Here is an 11,314-nt window from a genome sequence, read left to right as displayed (position 1 = left end):
GCATAAAAGTGATCTCTAGCGTGAAAAGTGAAACTTAGTAAGCTTTCCAAAAATAAATGTATGCACTTGTATAAAGAAATTTGTGACATTACACTTAAAGCGAATACAATTATTGTATTAATGATGACAAACCTAATTAAAAATAATTTAATGCCTCAGTGAAAAAAAAACATAGTTTAGTTAAAACAATTAGATAAACATTTATTTTAATCAGCTTAACCTATGGTTGATTGTTTCCATATTTCAAAAAAAAATATTTAGTTAATTATGTCAAAAAACGATTTCTAACTAGAGATATGTTTTCATTTTTAACTAACTCAGTACTAATTCTCCCTGCTGACTTTACCAGTAGAACTACAACCTTACACACACACACAGAAGTATGACACATGCTAATGTTACATAAGATTGATGGAGGTATGCTGGGTAACTTAAATATCATCATCTGTAAAGTCATCCTTGAAGTTCCTGGCAGCAAATGCTATCGCCTCTTTGATTCTATGGCGGCTGGAAACAAAATAAAGAATGAAAATTTAACATAGAGCATAAAACTGTATAACAATTACAAATAGGCAGAAAATGTGTTAACTTTTGATAGGCCTACATTTCTCCAAATTTATTTAGACCCTTAGAGATCCACCTATAGTAAAACCAACAGTTTCTGAAATACTTAGCCACACTGAAAGTTGGATTTTAATACCGATAAATTATACGGAAGATAACTAAAAAGTTACAAGAAGTTAGGAGACTACATTTTTTTCATACAGGTAGCCTGTTCTGGCTTTTAAAAAAAATTAATAGTTACCTTAATTCAGCTACAGTTTACCAAGCACATAGCTAGTTAAAAAAGATGATATGGATGACCCTAAGTTGAAGAAGATGATGTGGATGATCCAGAGTAAGTTGAAGAAGATGTTGTGGATGATCCAGAGTTAGATGAAGAAGATGATGTGGATGATGGTTTAACCAACAACCTACCTGCTACACCTGCTGGAGCCAGGTACATCATCAGGTTCCGGTGACGATGACTCACTGTCTGAAAACTGAGCCTTCAGCTCTTTAAGACTGGCGGCAAAATTTGACTTTGTTTCCTTTTGCTCAATGGGGCTCAGAGCTATTGGCTCTCTGGTGCTGTTCTCAACTTCAGAACCTGATGTTGGTGCTGGTGCATGAATCCTGTTCTCATCTTTAGCACCTGATGTTGGTGCTGGTGCATGAATCCTGTTCTCATCTTTAGCACCTGATGTTGGTGCTGGTGCATGAATACTGTTTTCAGCTAAAGCACCTGACTTTGGTGCTGGTCTGTGTATCCTGTTTTCACCTTTAGTACCCGACACTGTTGGTACACTTGTCCTATTTTCACCTTTAGCACCTGTTCTTGTAGAGTCTACGGCAGTAGCACCAATTCTGGAACCACCTTTAACACCTGTGATGTTCAAGTCTACAGGTGTGGCTGTTCTAAATGTTTCAGGTAAACTGGTACTAATATCCAGGCTCACAACAAGACTTCGCAGTGAAGTCAGTCTGGAATGTCAGAATTATTCGTAAAATTAAGTCTGAAATGTCATAATTATAAATAAATTAAGTCAGAAACGTTAAAATTATAAAATAAGTGAAATCTGAAACGTTACATAAATAAGTAAAATTAAGTCTGGAACATCACAATTATAAATAAAATTAAGTCTTATATGTCAGAATAATAGATAAAATTAAGTTTAGAATGTCACAATTTATACAAAAGAATATAGCTCCTCATGTATATTTGGTGTGCCGTATCTACAAATGATATAGTATGTTACTGTCAAAACCAATGATAGTATTAACCTATCAATCAATAATGTCAGAATAATGTCACAATGATGTAACAATGACATTGCAATGAGGTCACAATAGTGTCACAAATGTCAAAATAATGTTATGATGCTGAAATAAGGTCACAATGATGTCATATTAATGTCACATTATTGTCACATTAATGTCACATTATTGTCACATTAATGTCACATTAATGTCACAATGCTGTTCTACCTGGCCTCTATAGACTTATGAAGTGATTCTTCCTGTTCATGAACAGCTTTGATTTGTGAGTCAACTTGTCGTACACTGAGGACTGGAGACAAAAATAAGAATTTTAACATTTATACACTAAGCTGATTCTTAACACTGTAACATATAATTAATTATTAAACACATTGCAGAATGTTAACATTTAAACACATAATTAATTATTAAACATTTAAACACATTGAAGATTGTTAACATTTAAACATATAACAGATTTTTAATAATCAAACACACAGCAGATTCTTCACATTTAAGTGAAGACAAGTGTTTAAAGAACAGCAACTCACTGCTTGAAGCAGACATAGGTCTCATCACAGGGTGAGCATCAGTCTTGGTGCTTGGAACTTGTCTGTGTACCTGCAAAAATAAAAGGTTTTACAGCCTACAGAAATTAAAGGTTTGACAGTATTATTTTAAGTGGTTTGTCACCCTTTATGACATTTTGGGGAAATGACCATGGCATTTAAAGAGATGGTGTGGTTAGGTTAGCTCTATTTGCAACAATCTTTTTTAAAATACATCTTAATACAATGCAGTAATTTTTATTTTGAAATTTATATTTTTGAAATAATTGACATTATCTAAGACTTATTTAGACAAAATACGGCTCAAGGTATATCTTGTAACAGACAATGAAACAGTTATTAGCAGTAAAAAAAACATTACCCCATCCAAAAGCTCCAGTGTGGCCAGATTTTTCCAGATTGTCTTGTGAAATGTAATAATTTCCTTGTCCTCACTGGTGATGGGGTTAGATGAGACACTTAGCTCATACAACTCAGGCAGACCAGATAAGGCAAACTGAGGAAAAATATAATTTTATACAAACCATTTCTGTTTCTTTTTTCAAATAGATATGATTTTAAAGTAAATAAAACATGAATTTAATATGATGATTTGATAAAGTATTTTTTAGAACAATCATACAATAATTTAAATTAAAAACAGCAAGTTAGGGGATATAGGAGTCATAGAATACTTTATCATAATCCCTCATTGGGAGTTGAGTGGGAAACTGGATTTATGATGGGTATAAAAGGGTAGTGTTTGAAAAACATACACACTAATTCTTTGTTTAAAGGATAGTATAGAAAATTAAAATGGAGAGCTAGAGTGACAGATGGAGTTATTATTGTGATTGGGTTGTAAATGTTTATCATGGTAGAAGAAAAAATTGCTCTAGATTTGATATTATTGTTATATGAAATTTTTATCTACATACACTTTTTTACTGCTGTATGTGTACCTACACAATACATGAACAACATGCAAATTAATAAATTAAGTATTGTGGAGATCTTTTTGTAGTCCTTTATTCAATGGCATGAACTATACTACACTACACTAGATTAGAATAAGGTAGAACTTCTTGCCCTCTACATTCCTGAATTATTTCTAACACAAATAAAAAGGATGTAAAACTTACAATTTCATCCCAATTTTTAATGCAGTTTTCACACACATGCAGAATTTGTAATTTGGGACAAACACCAGGCAAGTTAGATAACTCTACAAACTGGTTGCCAGTAATGTTTAACTCCTCCAGTGATCTGCCCGAATAAACAAAAATAACTTTTAATTTTTGCCTCACAAAGAAATTAACCAATTAACAGGCACAGACTGTGTTTTATTTTTTAACAAATGCCTAAAGATTTTAGACTTTTTAAAAAAAATTGTTAAAAATTAGTCTGAAAATAAACAACATTTTTAAAAATGTCTCTTTTGTTTTAATAGAGCCATTAAATTATGACAAAACAAAAACTAACAATACGTATGATATACATTAATTAATTAATGTAGTAATAATTTTTGTGTTGTTTATTAAATGGAAATTTTAGATATAATTGCAGAAAATTCAACAAAAATTATTTCAAAATGTATTACTTTACAAATAAATACTGATGCAATTTTTAGGGAAACTGTTTAGCTATTCAAACAACCAACCTTAGTTTTCCCACGGTCTTGATTGTAGACAGTTGATTATGAGAGACATCCAAAATCTTTATGCCGAGAAAAAAGAAAGATAATGTTACAAAATGAATGTGAGCATGCAATAAAGGCTTTGTGAAACTGCAGTTTATGTCATTACCAAACTACAAAAAAAATTTACTCAAGTGCTATGGTGACTCACTTGAAGGTTTGGTAGATTGGCCAGGCCAGATAACTCTGTCAGTTTATTCCATGACAGATCAACTTCCTGTAGTTTTTTACACTTGGTCAATTCACTGGACTTTTTAAAACGGTTTCTTGAAGCAAAAAGTTCCAGAAGGTTTGGTAGGCAGGTGACAGCCTGGGGGTGACAAGTTCAAAACATTGCAGGGAATGTCAAAATAAAACAACCCCACCATTATCACCCCCTGCATACACCAACATCTTCTAAAATTTAAAAGCCTAACTTGTAGAATTTTTTTTCAATTAATGCAAATATACCTGCATGTGTTGTACAAAGATAAAAAAAGAAGATTGAATGGATAATGTAACTATATTATATATAACATTTATTTTTAAAACAATTGTTTAGAAAATTAAAATAAATATTTTCTCCAACATATTTAATAATATTCCATAAATTATTTAGGATAGAAATTATTTTAAGTAAATTACCAAATGAAATTTAAATGGTAAAGAAAACTCACACTACAATAAAAACATTGCAAAAGATATAATAATCAATTTAAAACTAGTGTTGATTTGGAATTTAGAAAAAATCATGTTAAAGTAATAAGAAAGTAAAAAATGCCATTTTAAAACTTGGTGTCATTTCTTGTTTTAAAAGGGAAAAGGAGTTAACCATAATAGACTTAATGTAATAGTCCTGCTAAAATACACTTAGTGACAGAGATTCAGTTACACTAAACTTACTGATAGAGATTCCTGTTACACTGCATTTAGAGATTCCAGTTACAGAAGACTAACTGATAGAGATTCCATTTACATCAGACTCAGAGATTCCAGTTACAGAAGACTTAGAGATTCCAGTTACACTAGACTTAGAGATTCCAGTTACAGAAGACTAACTGATAGAGATTCCAGTTACACCAGACTTAGAGATTCAAGTTACAGAAGACTTACTGATAGAGATTCCAGTTACACCAGACTTAGAGATTCCAGTTACAAAAGACTTACTGATAGAGATTCCATTTACACCAGACTTAGAGATTCCAGTTTTACCAGACTTAGAGATTCCAGTTACACCAGACTTAGAGATTCCAGTTACACTAGACTTAGAGATTCCAGTTACATCAGACTTACTGATAGAGATTCCATTTACATCAGACTTAGAGATTCAAGTTACAGAAGACTTACTGATAGAGATTCCAGTTACACCAGACTTATACATTCCAGTTACAGAAGACTTACTGATAGAGATTCCATTTACACCAGACTTAGAGATTCAAGTTACAGAAGACTTACTGATAGAGATTCCATTTACATCAGACTTAGAGATTCAAGTTACAGAAGACTTACTGATAGAGATTCCAGTTACACCAGACTTATACATTCCAGTTACAGAAGACTTACTGATAGAGATTCCATTTACACCAGACTTAGAGATTCAAGTTACAGAAGACTTACTGATAGAGATTCCAGTTACACCAGACTTAGAGATTCCAGTTACACCAGACTTAGAGATTCCAGTTACAAAAGACTTACTGATAGAGATTCCATTTACACCAGACTTAGAGATTCCAGTTTTACCAGACTTAGAGATTCCAGTTACACCAGACTTAGAGATTCCAGTTACACTAGACTTAGAGATTCCAGTTACATCAGACTTACTGATAGAGATTCCATTTACATCAGACTTAGAGATTCAAGTTACAGAAGACTTACTGATAGAGATTCCAGTTACACCAGACTTATACATTCCAGTTACAGAAGACTTACTGATAGAGATTCCAGTTACACCAGACTTAGAGATTCAAGTTACATATGACTTACTGATAGAGATTCCATTTACACCAGACTTAGAGATTCAAGTTACAGAAGACTTACTGATAGAGATTCCAGTTACACCAGACTTATACATTCCAGTTACAGAAGACTTACTGATAGAGATTCCATTTACACCAGACTTAGAGATTCCAGTTACACCAGACTTAGAGATTCAAGTTACAGAAGACTTACTGATAGAGATTCCAGTTACACCAGACTTACTGATAGAGATTCCAGCCTATTTGCACTGAGGTCCAGTACTGTAATGTTGGAACAGCTACACAGTTCTCTACTCTCCAGTGTAGTGAGAGCATTATTGTCCAACCTCAACGACTGAAGGTTTCTTAAGTGTCCCAAACCTCGTCCTGTTGCATCAGAGGTAATCAGGGTGATAAAATACATGAACATAATTAACAGTTTATGTAATAAATGAAAGTCCTTTTTTAAAGCTTTTGTGTTAATTAAGACCGGTTAAAAATTATAATAACTATTTACCATTTTTTAATGTATGCCTATTTCCAATACAATAATCTTGTGTGTAACTTAATTTATATAAAGATGTTTGATGCAGTTAGTTAAAGTAGCTTATAAAACATTTCTGCAGCTGAGATTGGCTGACCACATGATAAACCAAATTATGCATTCCTACTGGTAAATTTTTTTTATGTTGAATTAATATTTTACCTATTTTCTTAATCTTATTATGCTGAAGCTGAAGGCTACAAAGATCTTTCAAGCTGAAATTAAAGAATAGCACTGTTAAATTCCACAACTAGTTATGTGTAAACATTATTTGTTAAGAAAACATTATCTAATTAGGAAAAGTACAAGTCTAGAACAAATATTGTTTAAAATGCCTATATAAGAAATGTGAGAGATTGTTTTACCTGTGCCATTAAACTCACCTGTCGAGGCCAGTAATTTCAAGCAGTTCATTGTCATAAAGCTTCAATTCTTTCAGTTCCTTATATTAAAATATTATATTTTGAAACTAATATGTTAAATAAAGAACAAATCATAACAAGTTTATGAAAAATATTTTTGTTGTAATTATGCAAACTATGAATATTTTAGGCTTTTTTTTAACTGAAAGATAAAATATACATACTAATTAAAAACAGAAGTTTAGACTAAAATATTTTTTTTCTTACTTTTAGAATGCTTAGCCCAGAAATATTTTGAAGATAGTTTCCAGATAAGTCAAGAATTCTTAACTTTTGGAAATTTTCAAAGTCAGGAAACTCTGTAAGTTCTTTCCCATGCAGGTCAATTTCAAACACCTTTAGTGGGTCAGATTCCTGGCATAGTTCCAACTGGTGAATTAGTTAAAAATACAGACTGTAAACAGACTCATAGAAAGTGTACACAGTGTTTCTCTTTCTCTACAACTCCAATGGCGGCAATGCCCTCCTGGCGCACATACATCTCTCCCTCCCCCAGGTAAAATAGAAAAACATTAAAGCATTTTTATAGGAGATCTTTACTTTAACCAGTGTTTTAGTTTCTTCCTAGAACTCTCAAGTGCCCCAGCAAAGAGAAAGTTGTCGGAAATAAACCCTGATTTTACAATATGTATGTGTAAAAATAATTTGATTATCTCTGTTAAATAAACATTGTGAATGTATAAAATATTACGATGTATATTTGACTTAAACAAGATATTGAAAACAAAATAAAGTAAAATAGTATATAAATATTTAAAGCCAAAATAAATAACTTAATTATTTTCAAATCCGTTAACTCACAATTTGAGTAGTTGTTAATATAGGACAGCTTTTCTTTCTATTTATTTTCGGTTCAGAATTTAAAGATAGTACTGATTCAGAAGATCTGTCAAAAACACTGCTCTCACTAGAGTCTACTATGTTCTCCCTGCTTTCAGAGTTTCTCCGAACCACTTCTCGTTTTGGATCTGCTCCTTTTCTGCTGTTTTGTTTAGAAGATGAGCTACTTTTTGATGACGGTAGAGAACCAGTAGAGGAGTTTCTTCTAAGTGTTTTTCTTGAGTAGCTAGTACGTAAGAAAACTGATTTAAAAATTTTAGCCAATTAGATAACACAATTTTATAACTACAGTGTTATCAAAATAATTTTCACAAATTCAAATATAAATAACACAGCTAAATTTTATTGTTTAGAATGTTACTTTTTTGTCAAGATGGAAATAACATAAAAACCTTTCAGACTTAGCCGGAGGAAGTTGGTTTAAATATTTTAGCAAATTAGATAACACAATTTTAAAACTACAGTGTTATCAAAATAATTTTTACAATTTCAAATATAAAAACTTGTTTAGAATGTTACTTTTTTGTCAAGATGGAAATAACATAAAAACCTTTCAGGCTTAGCCTGCGGAAGTCCAGCTGGTTTTAGCTGGTTCTGGCTTGCTGGGGGACGTGGACATATTGTCATCACATTAACTGACTTTCCTAATGTATGGGGAACAGGCCCTACTGTTGGTGTGCTTTTACATTTTGTATTCATCTTTGATTTACATAATCCCCAATGTGGTCCACTTTAATAGGCAGGCACTGCAGCATTCCTGGGTGTAAGTAAAAGAAAAAAATACAAATAAATTGGGGATTGTTTACATAGGATATCACACGCCTATAGGAGTGGGATTTAGATTTTTAAGACTAGGATATCAAGAAACATGAGGAAACAAAAATGAAAATGATGAAAAATGTTGATTCTAAAAGATGTTTATTTTATTGCAAGGTATGTAAGGCAGTGCAAGGTGTATGGGGAGGAGGGTGAATATTTGCAATGATAATCTAGTTGGTGGGGGGAGGGGATGTTATGTTTTAGAATTTTGTTAACTACTAAATTTACTATAGAACCTTAACATTAACTTTAATTAATAAGTTATTGTATATGTAGCCTATAATTAATAATAGTATGCCTAATGACTAATGATTACTAATTAAACACATTTGAATTCAAATAAAAAGTTTACACATTATCGACTAGGCCTATCTACTATCTATCTATTAAGGAAATTCTACTGTTACCGATTTTGTCTAGAATCTATTCTAGATTAATGTCTAATCTAATGAGTCTAATGTCTTCTTTTTTCAAACTTTGAAACTTTGTCTGCTGTCTAGTCAGTCTAGTCTTTAAAACTTTAAGTTTTAAGTTTAAATATTATATTAGTATAGCCTAATAATATTAGTATTACTATTAGGCATTAGGCCAAAAACTAAATGATAAATCTTTATACATTAGGCTAATCTAATCATTAGGCCTAGGGCTAGGCCTATACTAACTAAACTATAGGGTCTACTATACTTTATTTTGGTAATCTATCGTTTTGGGTACGTAAAATCGCCCGCGGCTATTAATGTACGAAAACGTTACCTCATTGTCAAGGCTGTAATAGAAGTATATTGTGATATGTTTGTGTCAAATATTATAGATAAATGAATAATAAACCTAAATCAATGGCTAAATATATCAATATATGCCCGAAATTAACTTTAAACAGCAGTGTCTGCAAGCAAGATTTTCTATATAAACAGCAGCCATTTGTAAAATAGAGTGACTTCCGCCTGAATCTTGCGCTATAAGTCTATAAAAATAAAACTTTAACAAGATGGCTGCTATAGTAAGTGAGCATGGTTGCATCTGTTGGAAACATCGCTGGTGTTCATTTATTACTGAAAAGTTTTAATTCAATTGTTTAGAAACAGGTACATAAATGAAACAAGGAAACGTTTTTGTATTTTTCAAAACATAAATCCTCCTCAAAATGTGAAATAATTATTAAAATGTAAGGAGTCACCTGTTTTTCACATTACTAGTCGCGGGCGATTTTACGTACCTAAAACGATAGATTACCTTTCTTTAACTTTAGGCCTATTTTTAATTTAATCTTTATTCTTTTCTTCTCGAATCTAGATTTACTTCCAGTTATCTGATACGCCGAAAAGATAAGGTAATTTAACTAAATTAAACTAAACTATTACTGAACGTTGTGAAAGTACACTAAACATACAAAAAAATATCGTATGATAAAGAATTTACCTGCTGTAGGAACAAGATCTTCAGCGTACTACAGAAGTGATTGTTTACTTGGGAGTTAAGAAGCCATCTTGATTTTATCCAAGGGAGGCTACTATAATTTTTCTTAATAAAAAAATCGTTTAGCAAACGAGTTCTATAAAGTTGCCTACTATTTATTATTTGTTTAATATTTACTGTGGTCTTATAATATAATAACATGGTGTAGATGGTGGTTTAGCAATGTGTTAGGTTGCGCAAGTCGCTGGTAGCTGTTAGATCTAGTAGAGATCAATATTTGTACATTCCATCTATTACTGCTGTATGCCTACAATAGGCGGCAAATAGTAGACTAAGGCGGCAGCAGACTAGTAAACGTATGTTGTGAATTAATCAGAAAAACAGTTGTCCCCCGCATTTAATAGCTTAAAAAACGTATTACAGTATTTAACATATTTCTCTGCAACTGAATTTACGATCTAGATCTATCAAGTTATCAAGCGAGAGTGAAAACTGTAGGCGTAGTTTTGTTTTAGTTAATTAAATGTTTACCAGAAATAGGCCTAAATTTTAAGACACTACAAGACTTCCAAACATAGGCATACTATCTATAAAAATTTAAATGTGAGCTTCAAATCTTTTTTTTTTTTTTTTTTTTTTTTTTGTATGATCATTTGAAGTTCCATGACTCATTCATACAGCCTAGCAGAAAGTACCTTATTTGGAATCCCAGTGCAGTTGTGACACGTTAGCGGGCAGCAACCCATCTTGGAGAGAAAACTCCTAAATTTAACAAGAGTGGAGTCCCCTAGGCAAGAAGACTAACCGCTTCTGCGTCATCTGGTATCAAACGTATTGATTTGTATGGACTAAAGTCGAGGTCCAGCGAAGTATCATGATGCACGGACAGCATATAATCTCTTCATCCCTGGTATGCGTCATGAGGAGCCATATATATTTTTGTAAATAACCGTTTAATTAAGGGGGTAAAAAACACATTCATACAATGGCGTATCCTTTTACAAAATGATGCTAAAATCGCAATAGAATCCAAAGACAATGAATACTTTAACTTGAAGCAAGTTTATAAAAATTGTTGGTGCTTTTAAAAACGTTTAATATTAAAATGTTTAGTTCGTAGTTATTACTTTCACTTATACAGAGTATACATGCAGTTTTTAGTTTTCACCGTTTTAATAAACACCTCAGTACCAGTGTTTCTTCCAGGCATCTCTTCGAAAGGGGGGGGGGGGGGTGGGGTGGGCTCGGCCTCTGCCCAGTAAACTATGTTTCTTATCAATCGGTAATATTTTCGC

The 11,314-nt window shown here is 32.2% G+C and overlaps 1 protein-coding gene across 2 annotated transcripts; it reads right to left on the bottom strand.

Annotated features, from left to right (window-relative positions):
- Positions 1 to 385: 385 nt before the first annotated feature.
- Positions 386 to 10,124, bottom strand: LOC131941010 (uncharacterized). Of its 2 annotated transcripts, XM_059299984.1 has the most exons (16): positions 10,023 to 10,124; positions 8,335 to 8,541; positions 7,746 to 8,010; positions 7,152 to 7,313; positions 6,906 to 6,964; positions 6,685 to 6,737; positions 6,223 to 6,365; positions 4,196 to 4,354; positions 4,009 to 4,064; positions 3,491 to 3,614; positions 2,731 to 2,865; positions 2,352 to 2,421; positions 2,029 to 2,110; positions 1,241 to 1,524; positions 979 to 1,150; positions 386 to 507 (listed from the first exon to the last, which is right to left on the bottom strand). In XM_059299984.1, exons 2-16 carry the CDS (start codon positions 8,481 to 8,483, stop codon positions 432 to 434), a joined length of 1,989 nt encoding a protein of 662 aa, XP_059155967.1. In that variant the 5' UTR covers positions 8,484 to 8,541; positions 10,023 to 10,124; the 3' UTR covers positions 386 to 431. The 2 variants fall into 2 exon arrangements, with proteins under 2 accessions (XP_059155967.1, XP_059155958.1); XM_059299975.1 differs by having other exon boundaries at positions 979 to 1,524.
- Positions 10,125 to 11,314: the final 1,190 nt, after the last annotated feature.

The sequence above is a fragment of the Physella acuta genome, unplaced genomic scaffold (genome assembly GCF_028476545.2).
Source record: "Physella acuta isolate Inbredline_101_S28 unplaced genomic scaffold, ASM2847654v3 ptg000026l, whole genome shotgun sequence".
Classification (NCBI taxonomy): domain Eukaryota; kingdom Metazoa; phylum Mollusca; class Gastropoda; family Physidae; genus Physella; species Physella acuta.
This window is presented reverse-complemented; position numbering and strand designations above follow the sequence as displayed.